Source organism: Rhyacophila brunnea, unplaced genomic scaffold, assembly GCF_057557595.1.
Source record: "Rhyacophila brunnea isolate RB1 unplaced genomic scaffold, BYU_Rbru_1.0 scaffold_12, whole genome shotgun sequence".
NCBI lineage: Eukaryota > Metazoa > Arthropoda > Insecta > Trichoptera > Rhyacophilidae > Rhyacophila > Rhyacophila brunnea.
This window is the reverse complement of record NW_028232774.1, coordinates 33,220,105-33,244,708: the sequence shown is the minus strand read 5'-3', so window position 1 is coordinate 33,244,708 and position 24,604 is coordinate 33,220,105. Positions and strand designations below refer to the sequence as shown.

Here is a 24,604-nt window from a genome sequence, read left to right as displayed (position 1 = left end):
CTGGCTGAGTGACAAAATAATAATTTGAAAAATGAGTTTATTTTGAGCAGGCCCGCATCCAATAACGGGGGGAAATTGGAATATTATTCTTCTTAAGGTATTTATTTTACGATACGCAAGGACTGTGTCAGTGAAACTCAGGAATCGGTGCAATCATTTGAGACATCCAAAGTTTGTTTTCATATTCTAACGTGGCATATCTTAAAGAAAAGATAGCGAGGACACAAACGGACACTTTGACGATTCAAGTAATTTTGACTGTTAGGCCTTGCGTATTGACAGGTCGCAATAACTCGTAAGTGAGCGAATGTATTTAGAGCTGCAGACCGGATCTTTATAGCTATACTCAAAGTGTGGAGTGTCGGAGTATAGGGAATGTATCCAGAAAGTGCGTACGACTGCGGTGGAAGCGATGAGAAGCTATACGTAGTAGATGGGGTAAATGCGTAAGGCAGTGGCACTGTCTTAAAAATGAAATAAGAAAAATTAAATTCGATCCCCACTATATGTACCATTTTTTTGTGTGCACGTTTGTATCTAGGTATTGGTATTTATTACATATATTATTACATTTGTTGATTATTATGGTAGAAAAAGATATAGATTTGTAATGTGGAAAACTGATGCCAAGTAAAATTTAATATTCAAAGATATAATTGCATACCACTACAAACGCAATATTGACAGTAATAAATTATATCACGACATAAACTTTAAACGTGGTACCTAGGTACATCTAATTACTCAATTTAGAATTTATTATGATTTACTAAACTTAAACGCTGAATATCTGGAAAAGACAAAATAATAACAGAAAAATCAAATGTTAATTTTATTATTTTAGGTATTTTTTTTGTCATATGAAGGTACGTGCCCATATCGGTATTGCAAATAAATAAAACAAAATAATAACATAATTATCGATTTTTACATGTAAAAAACATCAAGAGCATAAAATGTAAATTAATAATTAACTTTAACCCACGCCACTGAGTCATAGTGCAATGTTCTTTCGAAAATGGTTTTATGCGGCAAAGATGCTAATCAGGTGAATGATTAATCTTAAGTAATTAAAGCTCTTTCCGAAAAATCTGATTTAAAGACTTAAAAGCAGTTTTTGTTATTTACAGCTGACGAGACTCGGAATATTTCAAATCGTTTTCTCTTTATATGTGTCTGATAGTAAGATAGGAGGTTGCATAGGTGCACATTGTGCAACACATTAATTTGTCAATTTAATGATGCCACAGTATGTAATTAATAGGGAGAAAATATCTCTTTGATTCTTAAATAATATAAACCAACGTATATTAGACAGGCAAATAAGTAGGTACCTACTTCATGATAGTTTAAATTTGATATCATCAGTTATCAATTCCTCTACTTGATTTAATAAAATCAGTTCCTAAGCATCTACACACCACGATTATATATAAAAACCTAACGTAATAGGCACATCTATAAATCTTTCCATAGATAATACGTTAGTTTAATATTAGTTTTACCTTATTAACCGCTGTGGCGGCTCGATGACATTCTAGGTGGTGGGGTTTAGCCATTAATTATTAAATATACATACCTACCTACTTTCTCATATTATACATTACCATACAGTACCAAGCTACTTATAATAATATGATTTTATTAATAAGGAAATGAGTAATTTTTCAGAATAAATAATATCATTATCTGAGTCGTCACTTAATCACATCTAAAAAGTGTTTAAAAATATTAACTTAATTAATAATAATTATTATTTTAGACTTAACAATGTCAGTTTTGAACAACGGCATGCAGCGAACGTTTTTACTCATCTAGGGGTCATTTTATTCGCTGCCAGTACGCGTATACTAATGCTAATGCATTCATATCCTTTGTAGAACGAGTTTTATACCGCGGCAACGGGATGGGACTGACTGACCCCGGTCAGTGAGAAATAAACGCTATAGCTTTCTTAATTTGGACATAAGTGCCACCGTGAAATAAAACCTATTTAATTTGATTCATTATTTTAATACCACGTAATCATCATTATATTATTGTATAATTTACAATCATTGCTTTATTTAGGTATTTGTATAATAATAATAATATTAATAATAATAAATATCTCTATAAAATTGCCACGGGTTGAGATGGATAAAATAAATTAAATAAGTACTTCATGTAATTAAGTAGGTACCCATATTATAACAATGATAAAAATATCGGACGTATATTTTTGCGATGATAACAATGTGGGGATGGACCCTACGAACCCTTAAGGTAGAGCCGCCCCTGTTATCAACCATACCTACACAGACACTTAAGCCCACCGCAATGAAAAGAAAAGTAGGTATACTTTGTCTGTAATCAGTAGGTTTCATAAGTTAAAGTCCCTGTCTGAATACAATTTATAAAACCTACATGTTGCTTTTCACCGTAGATTATGTATATCGTCAGGATAGAGACCCTGCAGCCCTATGTTGTAACTTGTGACATGAAGTCACCCGACGACATGACGTAATTGTGATGTATGCTCAATACACGCATCGAGGCGAACCGCCCAATGCACACGGCTCACCATAGATATTATTATGCTGAAACACCTATTTGTGTATGGGGACAATGAATAACGCCAGTATTAGTAGCGTTAATTTCTCGAAGACTATTGACTCACTCCGGTAGTACGTCACAATGATGTCATATGACGTCATGTCGCCGGGCGACTTCAACTCACAAGTTACAACATAAGGCCCCTGTATAATGAATTAAAAGCGTTGCTACAAATCTATCCATTTCTGGAAAAAACAATGTTATTTTTATTCTTTTAAACACTACACAGGCCACGAGGCTTAATGAAATAGTCCATTCTGTAATATAAAATTGAAACAATCTCAAACACCTAGGCTTTGAGAAAATCACATAAAAATATATAATATGGTGACCTCACCGCCGGGAATCGAGCCCCCTGATGAAAGGTCAGTGTCCTATGCACTGAATACTGGACTGGAATCATACACATCAGAGGTCTTGGTTGGAGCTCTACATTGAAACTGCAACGAAGATTTATCCGTAGGCAAGAAAATAGTACCAGAAACCTGGATATTGTCATACAAATTCGCATTTCTGGATACGAGTTTTCAAATTTTCTTACTATTCTGTGACACAGGTGGCGCCTGTTGGATCAAATTGAACAATTTAAAAAATACATATTGTGTATGTATTGATCCAGGGTATGGGTGTGTATCTGTGATGTTATCCCTCTTCTCAAATTTTAAATAATTAAGTGTTAACGAAACCTCAAGGCAACAGCCGAACCTCGATAAGAAATAGCTAGGTATACTGAAAATGAACAAGGTAATTAACCTACTTTACATAATTAATTAACCATTCAATGGATAAATATAGAATAATATAAATTACAGATTTTAATGCACTTTGGATTATATAATATACATGTCGGAAATATCCTAATCAATCCTCGTTTCCCACATACATACCTGCCTAAGCCTGTATTCAAATCTACCTATAGGTATAGAATACAAATACATTATCAACAATAAATCTGAAAGAAGCTGTTCAACAAAGGCTTTTTTTTACAGAATCTGATAATGACAAGAAGAATTGTTGTTATAATATAATAATATACACCTCACAGGAATGAGAATTGATGTAAATCAATCATTCTTTTAAACAAATGAATTCCGTTTTTAATACACAAACAATAGCCATTTACAGGTGTAAGAAAATTCTTTACAAAGCACTGTCTACATTTATCTACCCAATAAAATAATATAAACGATGTTGAAATGATAAATCAAATCACTAACATAACGTCATTTGTTATATTATACGTTTTGTTAATATTGCTTTGATTATTCAACTGAATACAATGATCTGGTAGTCCAGTGGTGCTTAACGCCTTTCTTATAAGCAATATTGTACTAAGTTTTACATTTTCTTGATTCAAATAATTAGATTTTACATGATATATCGGTTGCTCTTCTATCGAATTAATGATTAACAACAATAAGTGTAAATGTGTATTGTATTAATAAAAGCGTTTAAAATTATACAGATGAGCTTATAAATGTTATTGAATAATCTAGAACGAGCTTCCTTTAGTCTTCCGTTTGAAAGAAAGACGAGTTCGGAAAAAATGACGTGATGGAGTCAGAGATGCGACTACGCAGCCTTTTTAATGGCGTCCGACGAGAAGCTGTCACCTGGGACCACGTATGGTTTTGCAGTTTGGTGGACAATGGACCTGATACGAACCGAAGTATAAGTTCCAAGGACAATATGAAGAAGTGGGGATACTCTGTTGATCCTTAAACTGGAAATATGGCGCCAAAGAAACTGTGGAACATGTGAATGTGTGTCCGTTCGTTCCAACCGACTGTCTAGTATCTAAGTAAAACCAATTGGTCTATCTATCATCTCGGCTCATGCGTACAAAGATTTAAAATTGCAAGTCTGTTAAGAAAAGCAAATTAACTGAGTGATTAAAAACAACATCTGAAATCATTTTTTTTATATATTATTATGTACCTACTTTATTTATGAGTATTGTTGAGAAGAGAATGTGTATACAATGAATAAATAAATGATAAAGTAGACAACTACTTGATACATTCTACAATACAATTATTGTTTAGTTGTGTTTTGTATTTAGTCTATGTTGCGTTAAGTTATTGTACCTACGCCAAAGCAATTACGGTCCAAGAAACATAATGCTTTGTCACAGTAGCGCCGACAAATATTTTTAAAATAACTGATCTTTATATGCCGAAATAATAAAAGATTTGTTAGTCCCAATTTAGTAGGTGTTATTTTCAGAAATCATTGACTTGTCATTGGTAAGATTCATACTTAAAGGAGCTATTTTTTAACATTTATTTGTAGCCTTGTGTGTTATATACTAAAATGTAACATAAAATAATATAATAGATTGTGATGGAAACGATTTAAAAAAATATACTAACAGAATATCCCATACGATAAAAAATTATTAGATGAAATATTACAAAATATGGTAGATACGCTGTTGTGTCCTTTCAATTATTTTATATGGCATTGTATAGTATGAAAACCGAGGATATATTATATACAATCAGAAATAAAGTCGTACCTACGCACACAATCAGTGTTCTTATGTAAGATTTTTACGTAGGTACCGGATTTAGCATTTTTTAATAATACACAGCGGTGATTTCCTTAGACGCAGATAACGCTATCGATTCAGATTTCAGATTGGATTTTTAAAACCATTAAAACCTTTCATACATACGTACTTATATAAAAATAACACTACTTAACATTATTTTGTGTCAACACTGCATTATTTTTAGTTAGATTTTTAGTGATTTATGGTTTCAAAATCATGGAGCCTGTCGCTTTCGTTGAACCTGCTACTGTTAACAAAATATATAAAATGTACTTAGAAATCGAAATGATGATAATTTAGACCATAGTTATATTTTTAATAACAATGATATTTAAATAATGACCTAATCTCGTTCCTTGCTATAGATAGTTTTAGTCGTATGACTTGTTGATTAGCTGGAAAACAAGAACAAACCTTCCTCAATCTTTTCAACCTTCGATCTCGTGAAAATTATGTTGATAAATGTGATTTTTTAAATGCTGATTTTTCGAGACATTTTTTTTAATTTGATTAAAAATCTAACAGGTTTTTCTGCAATCTGGCTTAATTTATTACAGCGTCTGGCAGATTTTGGTCAATTACAGTTGGCAATACTGCATGTAGGTATATTACATAATAAGAAATGATACTGTAAAATTCTTGAACTACGGCACTGATGTTTGTAGCTTACTGGCCGCTAAAGTAGCCTCATCTTTTATTCTCTTCGCTAATAAAAGACGTCTATTGTTATTTGTATTCAACATAACAAAAACGCATTAAGTAAACGTTGAACTAATATGTATGAAGGGCACACACTTGACCGCCATTTATAATATCTAATAAGTAATAAGACTAATAAGTATAGAATTCCGATAAAAAATCTTATTTATCAACAATGTCAAACATATTATTAGATAAGTACTTTTAGTAAGTATATTTGAAGCAAAATTATGGTTTACTGCTAATTGATGCAAACTGTTTTATGACAACTGGATTAAATTAGAATACAGTAAAACCTGCGTTGTGGCATTGCAATCTATATCGAGTTACAGCGCCGTATGTCTTGGTCCGTAGCTTGCAGCAGATGCATAGTCAAAATCCACCACTGCCCATATCTTCTTGTCAGCTGAATGCATAACTATTCTAACTCACATTTGAAGTATTTTACAGAAGTGTTTTTTTGAAACAGCCTACCTAAGTTATTAATTGTTACTTAGGTATATGAAATGTTTAAGTACATCATCTTATTTATCAACAGTTCTACTAAATTATGATGTATACTTTTATTTATATAAATAAATTGAAGTAGGTTGTTTCAAAGAATTCCATTAAAAAATCAAATAAATGTGAGTTAGAATAGTTCTGCATTCAGCTGACATACCTACTGTATACCACGGGATGCAACTTGCGGTAGTATGGGTGCCGACCTTAATAACCTTAAAATTGTTTGGTTATACTTGAATCAATACTACCGAAAAATAAGCTGTGGGCTGTGGGTATCGGACGAAAAGTAGGAATGTCTAAGATAACATAATATATACATACTTAAGTATATTCTTAATAATATAATATCAATTAGTGTACATGTAGCGTTGTTTAATAATTATTGATATAAATGTTGATTTAATCAGTTCATTTAATCTGCCGACAACAGATTCTGAATATATTATTACCGAAGATGTAGTTAATTACACCTGGTTTACTTCTAATGGGTACCTGTTATTAAGGTATTAAATACGATTTTGGTTCGATTTAAGTAATTTATATGGATATTTCGTAATGTTTAAAGTGGATTAAGTAGTTGACTTATACAGACACGTGGGTAATTAAATATTTGTATCTTTAATAAGTAGGAACCAGACTATGAAATAAGGTACCTATTGTTTAATGCTAATAATAGCCAAGTTACTTATACTCGGGGATGTCAATCACAATAAATATATAATAAGTACATATTTTTCTTTGATTTATTTTATAGGGTAACCTCAGAATAATTAGTTACTTAATTAATATAGAAAACCATTAGGTGTGTGTAGGTATAGACCTAAATTCATTTGTAATTTGATGGGATTATTCTGGGACAGTGACGTCGCGAGGCTAGCCGAAACGAATGAAAAATCAGCTTCTGCACATGCGCCAATGCAACATTTTGCGAATATATCTACGGCCCATGTCGAGTGGAATTGTTTCGAAATTCAACCAGTAGATGTTATTTTAGGTACCAAAAATGTCGTACTGACGCTATCTATGTACGGCAGTACATTCATTTACGTGTGTTTTATGAATGATATTAAAATCACATACTCAAATTCAACGTGATGCAGTCGAGACGAGTTTCTATGTGCAAACTGGCTCATGATAATAATTATTGATATCTAGTAACGGTTCATTTCGAAATATAGGTAAACTTGCAGGTACATACATTATAGATTGAATATTGATTAATATTGTTTACGTAGATACCTTCATGCGTACCGTTGTATGGATTGTTAAATGGTAGATTTTGAATTAAGAATGTTTACCTATTATTCCGCCTAATAACGCGCATGTCAAAAAATGATAGTGATTAATTTGTTTGAATTGTTGCCAGTTACAAAAATACACAAAAGAATAAAATAATTCTTAAATATTGTATTGTGTTGAGCATAATAATCAAAAGGCTAGTAATCCCCTCGTCACAAAACATGAGCACGAACTAACATACATTCATAGGTATTGTGTAGGATCACATTGCATTCATTTTAATTGTTTGGCTTCTACGTCTAAAGAAACTACTGAGTATCTATGCAGATAGGTATTAATGGAATTATGAATTTAATTTTAAGTAAGGTTAATGTAAATTTAGTAGAAATAAAGGAGGAGAAGGCGAACGCCGATAAAGTGAAGTGATCAGGTGACAAGAGTTCACTGAAAAACCGATTGCATCCACCACAAAACAAGCATTGATTAATAAGATCTGATCCAGATTTCCCTAGTACCAATTACAGAATCGTCATGATTGATGACACTCACGAGGGTGACGACGAGGAAGAAGTACCTACTGATAAACATGTATTTTGTGATCGTATGTCGGTTAGAAAAAACAAAAGAAGAAACAAAAGTCGGTATCCTCATAGTATTTAAGAGCGTACTTTAGTGAAACGGCAAATAATTTTCAACAGTAGGTGCGACGAAATTTCTCACTCGTCGCCTGGATTCGCCAATTGGAGACCGATAGTCGAAGTGTGCGCACGTCGATTTGTTTTGTTATGGCGTCAGATGAAAATATTCTTAAATCGTGTAAAGATGACTAAAAAACTTTAAGTATGTACTTAAAAAAGAAAACATGTCAATGAATATACTATTATTATTAGTAATAATATAACAATAAACATAACATTAAATGGAGACATGTTGGATTTTTATGACAAATTATATTTCGTTCGGCACGCGTCATTTGCACAATCCGCGCATCGCCTAACCACGATCATAGACAGCACAGACAAATGAAATCAATATTTATATTATAAACTAAGCATATGGGAGTTATATTAATTTAATCTATGCATATTATGGGCCTCCACTTACAAGAAATCTATACTTACAAGTAAGGGATATTTGCATTTCGTCCAACCTATTGGGTCTTTTCTTTGGATCAAACCATACATCAGACACATTACATTACAATGGATAGATATAAAATTTTCACCAGACTCGAGATTTAAGCCCGCATTTACAGCTTTAGAGATGGAATTGATTGAGAAAGCTAGTATACAGTAGAAGTCCATTACGATGAAGAGCTACGAAACAAAATTAATTTTAATAATAGAAGATAGTGGTCAATTATAATGAAATTTGTAATAAAGTCTCGGACGCATAATTATTAGTTAATTTCGGGTGATTAGTATTTGTAAGGGTTGCTTAATTATTATTGATAAAGCACATTTTAGTCAGAATCGGTATTCTGCTCTGCACAAATATTTTTCTAAAATGTATATTTCTGATATTGATGATTAAAATTAGGGTACAAGTCTGTGTACTCAGTATCTATTGGAAGTCAGGCGGGAACAGCAGCAATTTTCATAGCCGATTTCAGAAAAATTACATGAATTCAAGAATGATAACCTAACCTAACCTAAACTAAAAATGAATCCAGTATATACATAGGCTATTTTTAGAATATATTTTCTGTTGGCTTCCACTAACTAAATAGAAAAGAACCAAAATTTGTATAATTCTATAATATTTTTACAGCGAACTATGTATAACACACATTGGTAAAGCGAATTAAGAAAAAAGCCATTTGTACGTACTATAAGTAGATTAAATTCTATGATGACATTCTGCTTGTAATTTTATTGATGATGAAAGTATTTTTTCTAACAAATTCCCGTTGCGTAATAATAATTATAATCTTCTCTTCCGAGACACTCACCTACCACGTCTAAAATAATATCATCGTAAACACAATGTGAATAACAACATCCTCCCTGTCCCCAAATTCGAGGTTCAGGTAGTCACATGTGTGGAACACATTGTGCCAATCCGGATTATGGATAGCAGATGCTGAGTGATTAATACAATGTGGATTTAGAGAGAATACAAAACTAGTCTGACTTCTGTATTGAGCTTTAGGAATCTATACGAAATTCCTTGTTCTTGGAAAAGGTATCTTGTGGTTGATAAGTAGGTGTGATATAGTAACTTAGACACATGGCAAAATACACACATAATAATAAATACACAGGGTTGTGATTCAAGTTGTTATATACCTATTTATAGTAGATATCTTTATTATTATTAGATATTTGTTATAATTTATCATGATAAGCCAAATTCTTATTATTTCTATAAGTATTTTTTTAAATTTATAGATTGTCTAATTGTTATAAATCAGTATTATTCAAGTTAAAGTCCGTCTTCATTGCACATTTTATTAGTTCAATAAAGATCTGTATAATTATAATATAATTCAGTGACGAAGGGTGGGGGTGGGCTTTTTCAGACACACGTATTTGTTTTCATTGACATGAAACTACAATTTACAGATGGTGTTGGTTAGTTTATAAAATTCAATTAAACCCTGCGAAACCAAGCCGTAATAGATAATAGTCAAAAAATACTATTCTCTCTATAAAATATCTAAAATTATGCAATTAAATCATACATAACTTTGAATACTTTAGAGGTAGATAGAATAATATTTTTTATTTATTATAGTTTAGTTGAGGCAGGGCTTAATGAATTAAAAAAATGAGCCGACAATATGTGTAATAATATGTATACTTAATCTAACGAAAACAAATACTTAAGTATAATTGAAAAAGTGTGAATAATTTTCTCGTATCGCCCAAAATATACCAAAACTATTATGGTTTCGTTTAGGCAGGGTTTAATTGATGTTTAAAAACTAACCAAAACCATGTGTAAATTGTAGTCTTAGTTCAATAAAAATAAATACGTATGACAATCAAAGTTTAACGTGCACTATTTAAGGCGGATATTAACAGCCTACCTCCACCCTTCGCCACTGAATTATATTATAATATGTAGGTATATATTATTTAGTATATCTCACATAATATTATTACTATTGTATTTCTAGGCATTGTACAAATTTCATTATTTGCGTTACTTTTAAACCGGCACGTTCCAATCGCAACAAATAACAAACAGATAAGCGCATTTTTCCATGTGCTCAAAGAGCTTTTGTGAAAACAAACCAAACCTTTGTGAAAAACTGAGCTTTCCGTTCGGCCAACAAAGTGACTGCGCAGATTGATAGAACTCCCTGATAATAGATTCACCAGACAAGAGAGCGGGAGCATGCCTCCGCATAATAACTAGCACTGTTCGCGTCTATTATGCTTCGCAAAATCTAGATTCAAATTTATATACTTACTCGATTACTTTGTGTGAAACAAAATAAATAATTTTGTAATTCACGTGTATTTTTCTTGTCTCAGTTTGAAAAAGCATCCAGACTAGACATATACACGATACACAACAATATTATATTGTGTGAACATGTGCTGAAAAATGCATATTTAAATATATATATATATATATATATATATATATATATATATATATATATATATATATAAGTAAAAAAAAATACTTTATTGATGTATAATGATATTTACCTCAGAGACAGCGTATCATATTTACAATTTGTAGAAAAATAGTGGGTAAGTATGAATTATCCAGGTAGCTAGAATATAGTACAATATCTTACAGACTTAATTCACCATTTGTGTATGTATATTCATAATAGAACTGTTTCCGGAAATTTGTACATCCGTAAATTATCTATTGAGATAAAAGTCAAGTCTAATTAAAATACAAAATACGGAATAAAAATCATCGGAGTGCAGGGGAAAGCCAGAATAAAATATGTTTTTAAGTAAATTAGAAACAAAGTATGCACCTAATAAAGTATAATTTATGTAAGTACAATTCTTGAAGGTGTTCATCAAGTAATGGCAGCGTTATTATCAAATATTTGATACCAATTAATATAAAATTAATATTCTTATTAAATTTAATAAAATTGCGATGCTGCACAAACAATGATATTTTTAAATCTCAGTGCTATACGGCCATCTCTTTCCGGTAGACTGCTTACAGTGAACTGTGCTACGGTGAAATGTAATACGTACAATTCGCATGTAACCATATTTTATTATCAGAATCCATACGTTCATGAAAGAGTATAGTTATGCATTATACCTACCGATTATATAAATTTTGTTAAAACCGAACTTTATCTATAATGCCGTGTTAGTAACATAATTCAAATTGATTAAAATGTAAGTCTAGCAAGTTAATAAATAACTACTTCATTGGCGATATTTTAAACATGACTGTGTAGTTGACGAATCGTCAACTTAATTTGAACTGAACTCCACTTAGTACAACTACATTTCTATAATGTTCGGTGTTTTTCTAAGGTTTTTTAAAAAATATTATAAAACGTATATTTCTTGGTGTATTTTAAGGTTATAACAGTGTTGACAGGTATTATGGTATTGCTTAATGATTGTATCGGATAATACACTATTCAAAAATATTTGACATATTATAATTGGAGCTTGGATCCCGATCTTTATCCTTCATTGTTTAATAAAATAATTGATGACTCCACTCAGTCAAATCAACACAAATAATATTACACGTCTCGTAATTATTTCATATCACGTAGAGCTTTTGGTATAGCATAGCCTCCTTTGAGGCTTTATATTTTATCTTATTTCAAGCCAAAAGCACCTGTAAACACTTCGTAAACCAGGCAGGGATTGTAATTATTGGTTCTAGCGTAAGCATAAATATATGGGTTGGATAGTATCTGTATTATTTTTAATAGATTAACGTATATACTCATACTTTAATACGAATACACAATATAAAATATTGCATTATGTAGGAAGGTTAGTTACGTGTGCAGTTTTTATATCACCGAAATATTTATTCGAATTTTTGTTTAATTATCAATCAGGAACGAAATTTTAAATGTTTAACTATTCATAATAATATACTTTCTCCACAGTGGAATTTTTCCAAATTAAATTGTTGAGACATTATTAATTTTAGTATGTCTACATTTATTATAATAAATATTTTCTCTCTTCTAAATGATGAAAAAAATGCGTAATAATGCAGTCAAAGCAAGTCTGTCAAATTGGCAAATACTTTTTTTTGTTCGTTTGTTTAATCGAATGCTTTTTAATACAATTTTAAGGCTTATGCTTGCACTCAAAAAGGAAATAATTATCACAGCACCAAAGTCACGTTAAAAGAGGGTTAATTTCGATTATATTTCGACATATTATCACAACTTTTGTTATGATTACTTACCAACATTTTTTGTTTTTTATTTGTAAATTTGGTGAACTAACAATAAAAAAAAACTAAAATAAACAACAATATAATGTAATTAATAAATCAGCTTCTTGGTATATCTTCAATACAATAAAACTCTAGAAATCATTTTTTCAATATAGAATTGGCAGAATTTATGATTCATGAAATAAATATACGAAAAAATTCAAAATAGACTTAATTTTCTGGGTAAAATACTTGTAGAAAAATAAATTACTTATAAAAATAACAAAAATAAATTTTAATACTAAGGTTACTGTGATAATCATTATTTATCCTAATCCAACGAAAAATATTCGTCATTTTTGAATACGAAAAGTTATTCGATATCAAAAATGGTTGTCAATACCTAGTCAAAAGCTTTATTAATATTCTCAAATGAAAGCTCGACCTTCTTACAGTAGGCTGTATTGTTATGCGAACCAGAGGCTAGCTGACTAACAAAGAACCATGCCTTACAAAGAGACCTGAGTTGAGAATGAGGGAGGCTCGCTACAGTGGCTTGCTAGTAAGATCAAAATTAAAATTACGAAAGTAGTCGTTTTTATAATATTGAAATATAACGCCCTTTACCTGATATCTGAAGCGACGTTATTGAGTTAAAATTGTTTAAAATTGTATAGTAACTAGTATACATAAAATATTACAATGTAGAAGTTTGCAATAGGTTACTGATTTTATTTAAATAAAAGGTATTATTTTTTAATAGTTTCATATGGGCAGATTAGATTGCACGTTGTATTAATAAAGTATTTTTTTGTTTTTACGAGAAATGTTCAAATTATTCGGTCCATACTCTGAGTACAAACACACATTAAAAAATCAACATGTAATTTTTTGCCAGACCCGGGATTCGAACCCTGGACCCAGGACATATAAACCGACATTAAATATACATATTCATATTATTTATTTATATGTATATTATATACATAGCTCGAAGAAGAGGCAAATGGACATTTGGACAAATTTAGTCATCCAGTGGTATCCAAGAGGTACAAAAGTCCGCAAGGTAGGCCTAGAGGCTGCTGGATTGATAAAATGATAAAGTTCTGCAGAAGTACGTGGTAAAGCAACGCACAGGACCGAAAGAAGTGGAATGAGCTTGGAGAGGCCTTCATCCAGCAGTGGATAGATTCAGGTTGATGATGATGATGACGTATAGGTTCGATTTTTGTAGGTAGATACAATAAATTTACACAGGTACATTTAAAATACAATTATTTTTTATTCAATGCTCTATCCTTATTTCTAAATCTAAGTTTTCAAAATTCCGCAAAGTCCGTTTAATGACAGTAACAAAGTTGTTATTAAAGTTGTTAATCAAACTCTTTTTTTGTTATTTTGTTTTAGCATTTTCCAATTAACTTATAGATAGAGGGACGAAGGAAATATTCATATTCCTAGTTATTATTTATTAAGTAATTATAATATATAATAATAAAATTATAGGGTGATCATTCTGTGCGTCACTGTGCATTCACTCCCTTTATCAAAGAGCTGTTGAATGGAAATTCTTGCTGTTGACCGTTTTTGCTTGTTCAACTATTTATTCGGAGGCAACAAAAGGGTTTGTTGGCTACTTTCCTAATGACTTTGTTGCCGTATGAATAAATTTATCGTGATTTGAATGTAAACAAATGTACCTCGTCTTTTGACAGATAATCAATTTTCTAATAGGCTTCGAAAAGTGGAGATTGTATTCTTTTGTGCGTGCACCAGCTACCTGTGGGCCGTCTAGCACAATATCTAGCATTATTAAATAAATTCACTGATAGATGAGATGAAGGCATGTCTAAGCAGATTCAATTCTTAACGATTCTACGTATTACGTTGCCACTTACCTCCTTCCAAGATGCCTCTACGGTTTGCATTGAGATACTGGTTGAAAATCGGTTGAAATTACTAATAAAATCTTTTGTTGCCAATGTCATGCACACCTGTTTTCTGTAATAAGTATTTGAAACTCAAAGAAAGTGCAATCAGAACAAAAATAACTATGCGAAAAGTATAATCTCACATTTTAATTTAATACATTTTTTTTTAATAATTTTAAAAAGAAATTACGTACCTATTGCAATTTAACGATATAATTACGCTATGATCAATATTTTATTGGGATCACAATGCTATTTTATACGGGGTAATCGTGCGTCAGTGCACTATGTGATATTTTTTTAGGTGACACAGCACTACATGGTACGAGGGTGGGTCAATAATTCCTTAGAAAAAAGCATTAAAACAGTTTTTATTTTTGTATTTTTTTTTTATTTCTCAACATAATCTCCTTGGAGCTCAATACACTTGGTAAGACGTTTCTCAATTTTTTTTAAACCGTCAGAAAAATAAGTTTTCGGAAGGTCCTCAAAATAAGCATTTGTCCGATCGATGACTTCTTCATTTGAAAAAAAAACGTTGTCCACTTAGCCACTTTTTTAAGTTTGGGAAAAGGAAAAAGTCACTGGGGGCTAAATCTGGCGAATACGGTGGGTGGTCGACCAATTCGAACTTCAATTCTTCAATTTTAGCCATTGATCGTAAACATGTGTGAACACGGGCATTGTCCTGATGAAAGAGGATTTTTTTCCTGTTTAAATGAGGCCGTTTTTCTTCAATTTCGTTTTTTAGCTGGTCCAATAAAGATGCATAATAATCTCCTGTTATTGTTTTTCCTTTTTCCAAATAGTCAACGAAAATAATTTCACATGCATCCCAAAATACAGTAGCCATAACCTTACCAGCTGATTTTACGGTTTTCGCCTTCTTTGGACATGGTTCGCCTTTCGCAATCCACTGCTTTGACTGTTCTTTCGTCTCGGGAGTATAGTGGTGTATCCATGTTTCATCTACAGTCACAAAGCGACGAAAAAATTCATCCGGATTGCGTTGCATGAGCGACAACAGGGCTTTAGATGCCACCACCCTATTGCGTTTATTGTCGACTGTGAGCAAACGCGGCACCCATCTTGCAGAAATTTTTTTCATGCCCAATTTGTCATGTAAAATAGAAATGACGCTACCTTTTGAGATCCCTGTAACCTCAATTATCTCACTCAACTTTAATCTTCGGTCACTTAACACCATATCGTGGATTTTATTGATCATTTCTGGTGTAGTCACCTCTACAGGACGTCCTGAGCGTGGTTCATCCTTTGTTGATGTACGACCACGTTTAAATTCATTTAACCAGTTATAAATAGTTGCAAGTGAAGGAGCAGATATGCCGTGAACTAAATCCAACTCATTTTTTATTTCCTTTGCTGTTAACCCTTTTATATTAAAATGTTTAATAACAGCTCTAAACTCAATTTTCTCCATTTTCCATTTTCCCATTTTCCACAAGCAATTTTTTTTTAAATGTACGAGAAACACACAACAACCCGACCAATCTGATTGAAACTTCGCAGCATACTGAATCGGTAGTGCCGCTTACAGTACTAGTCGCGCCACCTGTCGGCTTTTCTAAGGACTTATTGACCCACCCTCGTACCATCTAATTTTTAAATCGTATAACATTAAATAATTTTATAAAATTCCGCAGTTAGTCGTTAAGTATTTAGCTTTATGTAAAATAATATTCAAGGCTACAAAAATAATTTAATTAATTTACTTACAGAGTATACAAGATCCTCTTCATAATAATATGCTACTTCATGAAGAGCAGACAAATGATTTCTATCGATAATATTGACGAGTTAAACTTGCGTAGAATTTGTACGTACATTATGTGAGGTTAATTAGAGTTAATAGTTAATTATTGTTCAATATAGTACCAGTACCTATTCAGATCCAGATATGTGGACTTAGTAAAGACAGAAAAAAAAAGAAAGTACACAATACAGGTAGGTAGATAGATACTGATAAAATTCAACACAGTAATAAAGGTGTTGAGTGACATATTCATGCAACTGCATTCTGAGAACGATATTCATTCAAGTTCAAAATTAGCCCCAACGATTTCAGATCACATAAATTCTACAGTGCGACAACTTCTCATATCTTACGAGTGGAATGCAACGATCTACTCTACTGAGATGTTCATTTCCAATACTTGCCATCGTTGTTAGTTTATTAAAATAAAATTCTAACGAATTCTTCTTTGAAATGTACAAATCCACCAAATCAAAACTGTAACTGTAATAAATAAATTGTATTTAATTATTAACTATTTTTTTCTCATAAGTGAAGCATGAAGATGTAGGTGTCCACAGATTTGAGGTTACATTACAAGAATGATTGGCAGACACTTGCTCTACTCCTTGCTCTGTATCAAACACACTTTGAAAAACAACACGTAGTTTTTTCAGACGTGACATTTGAATCCGTACCACAACGGCTTAGAAGCGGGTGTTCTACCATAAATACTCGTGGTGCTAATAATCCATGAGATTAAATTGTATGGTTTTATGATTATTGAAGTTTTTTCGTCGACTCGGTATAATATAAAGACTAAGAAAGAAAAGATTAATAATTAATCTGAATATGTCGACGAATTGAATAACGGTAAAGTTGAAAGATATATTGTATAAATATTTTTTCTTTCTATTGGATTAAATAGTTAAAACATATATATACATAATATGGGCGTATTTACCGAATTAATTTAACTCACTGTTCACTTTAATCACTTTTATGTTATTTAACTATATAGTATTTTTTTAACCATCTACTTAATGTGAAACTCGGTCAGCTCAATGCATATAATATGTACATTCTAATATAGCTTATTTACACATATATAAAAATATAATAAATATTAAAAAGTTGAAAGCAATGTTACTAATATAGAGTTTTGTAAATGAATGCCCCATTTTAATACAATTTTATAATAAAGTCGTCTTAAAACATGACACATATGAGGTCTTCATTCATACTTTATTGGAAGTGTTGGGAAATGTGAATCACTTAGAAATTCCCTTGTTCTGAGAAAGAGAAAAATTACGAGTATAATCATCCTGAAAGAATGTTTAAACATGTTAACATAATATTTATCTCTTCTCTATATGTGTAAAAATCAAAAATACAAGAAGATTTTATTTAAAATTAATAACTTTAATTAATTATTTTTCTTATCGTACCATGCGAAGGTAGGCAACCTTCAAGACGATCTATGCTTTATCATCAGCTGTTACTCGGAACTGTTTGATGTAGCTACACTCGTACTAACCAAGGAGGTTCTTAAGCCACGAATGCGGCATCATCATCAGCTATGTTTACAATTATTGCTTTACAAATTTTTCCGTGGATAACAAGTTAGGGGATGTTGTAATTTAGTCCTCTCAAAATGTGTGCAAGGTACTTAACCGTAGTTTTATGGTTTTGATACTACGCGGAGCCTCTCACTCCTTTTCCATTTCGTTTTATAGAGATATCATTATTAACCGTCAGGTGTTCGAATTTAGAACTAAACTCGTCTCAATATAAAAAGTATGAAATGATATGTCAAATGTATACTGGAGGATCTATAGAACCTTAATATTTGTTATCCGGTCAGTTACCAGGATGCGTCCATACTCTACTATAATAGTAGGTATTTAAATGAATGATTTAAAAGATATGCCAAAATCACAAGAGCTACAAGCACGATGGACAAAAATAATATACAGATAAACGAGTATTAGATCCAACTTTTGGCACAAAATGATCGGTCTCCATATTACACCAAGTATTATTAGAATCCTACCTTAGCGTGATCTTGCTGCGCCAGAAGCTGTTCTCTGACAAGTTGAAGCTGCAGGATCATCTCTGAAAGTCTTCGCTCTCGTTCTCGGAGGCTTTCGCCAGACATCAGGGGTCCTCCGCCAACCAAAGCTTGCTGAAGAGCTGCGGCCTCCAAAGCCACTTGCGTTTCAGCAGAAGGGAAATCACTATAACAAAATTGTCTGTCATGAGATTTTGTAGAAATTTCTTTTGATTTAAAAAAAAATGAAAAAAATGATAAGACAGTATTTATTCCAGAAATTCGTAGGAATTATACACATACACCTAGCTATTTAACTTCTATTTAATTCTTTGTTAAGACCAACCATATCAATGAACCAACTACCTAAATATTATATTTTTAAAATGGTAAATAACCACTTTTAATCGTAAGCAGAGCATATTATGGGCCTTCAGAGAATGGAAGTTATCTTAACAGGCCTTCTTTACAATTGTGATGGTTGTTATCCTTTATCTCCTTGCTCCAGAAAGTCTAGATCAAACACACATTGAAAAAAGTGTCAATTTACTAGACCTCTCCGGTATGCGATCTATATACGGGTATGAGAATAGTTTAGTTTTGCTAGATGTGCATAGACAATACAATGTACATTTGGTATAAATAACCTGATATAAGCACAGCAACTTGCGGCCCTGTATCTATGTCTAAATTTTATTAATTGTTTGAAAAATGACTAGTAGGTAGGTACCTAATTTATCCTAAATTATATTCAGAGTTATTGCAAGTGTATATCAAGTAGGTAATATAATAAAATACAACATGAATTCGGAGTGAGTTTTTAACAGTAGAAAGTATTATTATATCGTACTAAATTCTAAAAAATATTAATATATAATTAAATGTTAAAAGTTGATTGAAAGAGTACATAATTTTCGTTTTCGTTTCTTCATAATTAGTGAATAAATGACAGTAATAAAAAATAATACAATTTGAATGCATTTTATTTGTAGTAGTTTTTAGATAATGCATTTTCAGTGAAACAAGAATACAGCGTAGCATTTGAAATAGGATGCATCGCCAGAACGAATAGGTACCGCACAAAATGCATTCGTTGAAACTGGAAAAGCCACCACTTAAAGTGGTTGAAAACTTTCCGTTGTAGTAATCATAATATATTTCATATATGGTGACAAAACATTCCTTGAAGGATTTTGTATTGGATAAATTGTGATTCCAAAAACCTTATAAGTAATTGTATTGGGACTAACAAGTTGGAAACAGAAATCTAAGATAAATCTTTGTTCATTGTATGTTTACAGTGGCCACTAAATATATAGCTATATCCATAATTCGGAAACAAATAATAAATAGGTATTAGAAATAATCTTGAAAAATATAATATGTGTCGGATAGGACTCTACTACCGGCTTTCATCGGATTCCAACCAATATGCTTTACTAATTTATAAAACTGCACCTGTTTCTGTTATTATTGACTATCGGCTATTATGGTTCGAATCAAGGTACCAATAATACGTCGGTTAATAATTAAAGTAATTATTACCTACTTTGATTAAAAAAAATACAAAAGCCGATTGCCAATAGTAACTCAATTTAGAAAGCGCGGCAAAGAGTATTTATTGTAAGACCCATTAGCTAAAATTTGTCGCAATTAGATAAGATGCCTATAGCATTGTGGTCAATGTGCATGACTGCCGGGTGTCGTATCTTTTTCAAACAAATTCTCTATTGGTTATATATTTTTCTAATTATGTATGTTCAATATTATGTAGATACTTATAATGATTCCTAACCGGCTTCTGGATGCCTTTATTTTTTTTATCTTAACCTATTTGCACTAATTAATAATTTAATATTCAATTAAAATATGTATAAATATTACACAAGGTTGTGGCATTTATATTCACTTGTTAATCTATAAAAAAAAATCCTAGTCTTTTATGCTATTATATACTGGACATTGATGTCATTAATAAATACACATCATCACTAACATAAAATAACTTTGGAAGAACATTATAATATCTACAGGAATCCGTGATTGGATCATTGACCGTATCTGGGTAAAGAGTGTAAGGAATTTTATTTGAATGAATAAAATTCTTCAAAAAATATTTCATTGCAAATACACCGATCTCAACCGACATATTGAAAAATTACCCATCACAATTATTATATTATAATTTATTTTATTATATCAACTAAAACTAAAGAAACGTAATATTGTATATTCAATACTGATTATATATAAAAAAAACTACTGCAAAGAAAGTTAGAATTTATTTTTTATTCTAATACAATATAATATTGCTAAAGCTTAAAGTCGCAATGATTAATTAAGTATATAGATTAATAAATATGCATACTCTAACATCATTTGAGTAAATAAAACAGTTGAAAATTAAATAACTGATGAAATGCATGTAAAATAAATGTTATGGTTTTAAAATATATTTTTGGTAGAAGTCTGTTCACTGTAAGACAGGCGGGAACAGCGGCAATTTTCATTTATTTTCAGCCGATTTTGGTAAAATTCATGGATTGAAGAATAACAAGTTAACCTAACCTAACTTAATCTAACAAATAATCCAGTATATTGGCTATTTTCAAAATTCGATGGTCGCTAGCTTTTACTAAATTGTCAAGAACCGTTTTTTTGTGTACATTTTACGATACTTGAGTTACTTATGTAAACAGCTATGTTGGGTTATAAACCCATCTATGGAATGGTCTACGATTATTATAACGTTGTCATTGTTGATATTTAAAAAAATCTTGAAATATGTGCAACAATTTTCAACCCCTGATTGTTACAGAATGCACTCTTACGAGATGTCGCGGATGCGCCGCACGGTGTGCACAACCCATCCCATAGCCCGACGTTGCAGCCGAAATCATGAATAATTTAGTGGCCGTGTGGGTTTCGTGAACAGTGTGCGGTGTTCGGTGTGCGCGCCTGTGACCTCGTTACTCCCCTACCCCTAATTCCACCCCTTCGTGTCTTTTGAGAGCTTTTTTGTGTATAGATATTTATTCTATCTTCGTAGAACTTGCATTACGTAGTACCTACATATCTAACTACTACAATGTTATAATAGGAGGTAATTTTGAAATTTGTCTAAATTCACTTTTTGACGAAGTAAGAAATATATTATTACTTTGGACGCGGAAGACGCACACGGCGCGTAATGACCAGGCGGCCGATCGATGTAATTAACGTGCATTTTAAAGGGGGCAATTAAAATCTCATTATCTCTTCAGCAGCGAAAGCGTTATTCACTCCTTCATAAAAGGTTTGTGTTTACTAGCAACAAAAAAAACACGTCGCCTCTTTGATCATAATAATATTATTAATATTGGCTGAAATGGATTTGATGGTGTTTGAAAATAAACCTACTAGCAGTTTGATGTTGAATTTAGCGAGTTTTGAAAATCACATCACATACTGTCAAGAATTGTTTAGAAAGTGAACTCTTTAGAAAACTTACCTCCAAATATAACACAAATACACAATGGAGTATATAATAGTACCGCTGACATAATACCATGTCATGATGTGAGCGACATAAATTTAAAATTTGCAATGTTCGCTTCGTGTTGAATTTTAATAAAAAGATTATTCTAATTAATAATTGATAGCCGATTAATAGATTAAAGCCGATATGAATTAACTGTAGCTATATTAATATGTTTTCTATAGTTTTCTATACCACACATAATTCTACCTCATCGACCGTTTAACAAAATTCAATTATTATAAAACCCATGTTGATAATATTTCGCAAAGAGTATGTATGTACTTAGGGATTGCAATACCGAATGAAAATGTCAATACCGATTTTTCGGTATTTCTTATTAACAATAACATTCAAAATACAGAAGTTCCGAAAAAGTAAATATATCTTTTAAAATCTATTTAAAACATTATTTTATAGCAAAATCCTATATACCTTCAATTATTATGTTGACATTTAAAAATATGTAGGTATTTGTCATAATATTGTAGAACTGGTGGTTTTTACAAATAATTTGAGTAATTAAGTATATTTATAACAGCTAGTGCAAATAAGTCCGGCTGCAAGAAAATCTTCTTAAATTCAATGCTATCCATAATTATTATAATCCATAATTATAGAATAAATGAACATTTGTCACGGATTTTTACTATTTCGAAATAATATTATGTTAATTCATCGCGACAATTATATAAGTAATATCTTATTATTCATAGATTTTGTTTTTTCATTATTTCACATCTGTTGCATTTGCATTTTAGCAACTTATAATTCATTTCCAAAAATGTAAATTAGTGTACTTTCTTAATACCGAGAACTCCGGTATTTTGGAATTTTAAAACCGGTATTTCGGTATTGATAAATACTGAAATAGCGGTTTTCAAATACCTGTATTGCAAACCCTATAATATGTTCTACTATATAATGGTTTTTTTTTTCAATATTATTTCTCCAAATTACCCATCCAAATCCAAAGGTTACCACACGTTGCTGGTATACATATATTTACTACGCATAATTAAGGGATGACTGTTTATATTCGGCCAACTAATATACATAGATGGTTGATAGAATTATTTCGGTCAAGAATATTCTTAATCCAGCTCTGTAGGCAAGGGTGAAGAGAAAAATATCGTCAGGTCGTGAAGACCGCCAATAAAGTTGTCAGAAAAATGTGACGTCACCCGCTGTGATGTCATTGTCGCGAATTTTCTCCGGAGGGGAGAAAACAATGGAGCGCCTACTGTAACCCCGCCGCTGATCGATTTGGCAATTTGCCGAGAAGATTCCTTTCTGTTGCCCTAATAATGGGTTTTCTGACGATGTTTCTTTTGACAGATTATGAGATTGTTACTGTATGAAAAAAATAATTATGTATTCATTATAAAAAAATAATTAATATACCTACCTAGGCAGCGGCGGTTTTCTTTAACGCAAATGACGCAATTGACTCGTCAGAAGATCTTGAAATAGCTCATTAATTTATTAAATCACAAATTAATTTTAAAATACCATCGGAAGCATAACAAAATACTTGCAACCTGCAACTAACATCGAAAGGGACTGTAGTATAACCAACCACACAAACTTAATTATATGTAGATACATAATTACAAATTGTACACAGTAAAATATACCACTAATATCATTCAATATTATGTATTATAACTGTCATTTTTTTCAGTAATAATTAAATACACATTGGTATTTATACTAGAAATATTGGTAGTCGGAGTTTTTGGTTTTTATTTTATTTTTTATCCAAAATCAGTAAGTGTCATGTTAGAATCAAAGTTTCTTAGCCCGCTACTGTATCTAGGCCATATTATTTTTCTAGTACTTTCTATGGAGATTCGTTGCTAGCTATTAAAGTAAGTCAAGCACTGAAAAAAAATGTGAATTGTTTGCCGAACCAAAATCTGAATTACAGCTTTTTCTAGATTGGTGGACTTGCTGTTATTAATCAATAATATTCATTCACAGATGTATACGGAGGCAGGCAGGAAAATAAAACGGTATTACCAACATATTACAAAATAATATCCCATAACAGTTTCACAATGAATCTATCCAAAATCTGTACTCGATTCCTTTTCTCGAATTAAAAAACTTGCAGTTGTTCGAAAATTAGAAGAATTTTAAAATTTTATCGGTGGGATATTAGTTTAAAATACATACTTGTTTTCAAATATATAACATTAGAACAATTAGAACATTAAATATTTATTAGGTATCTACCGAAATTTTTATTAGACAAATAAAGTAATTTGAATTTTTAAAGAATAATAATATTAATATTATGACAATGAAACATGTCGCCAGGGCATATTATGCTTGTGTCGCGTTCCTGTGTACACAAGCCAAAGAAAATGTGGACGTGATAAATTATTCAGAGAAAAACCTCCCTTAGGATCGAATA

At 31.4% G+C, this 24,604-nt stretch overlaps 1 protein-coding gene across 1 annotated transcript in view; it reads right to left on the bottom strand.

Moving 5' to 3' along the window:
• Positions 1-24,604, bottom strand: part of LOC147078077 (uncharacterized) — a 285,121-nt gene that overhangs the window by 167,853 nt on the left and 92,664 nt on the right. The window contains exon 3 of the mRNA XM_085940106.1: positions 18,672-18,855. Within this exon, the coding sequence (XP_085796232.1) occupies positions 18,672-18,855 (184 nt within the window). The remainder of the gene's footprint in view (positions 1-18,671; positions 18,856-24,604) is intronic.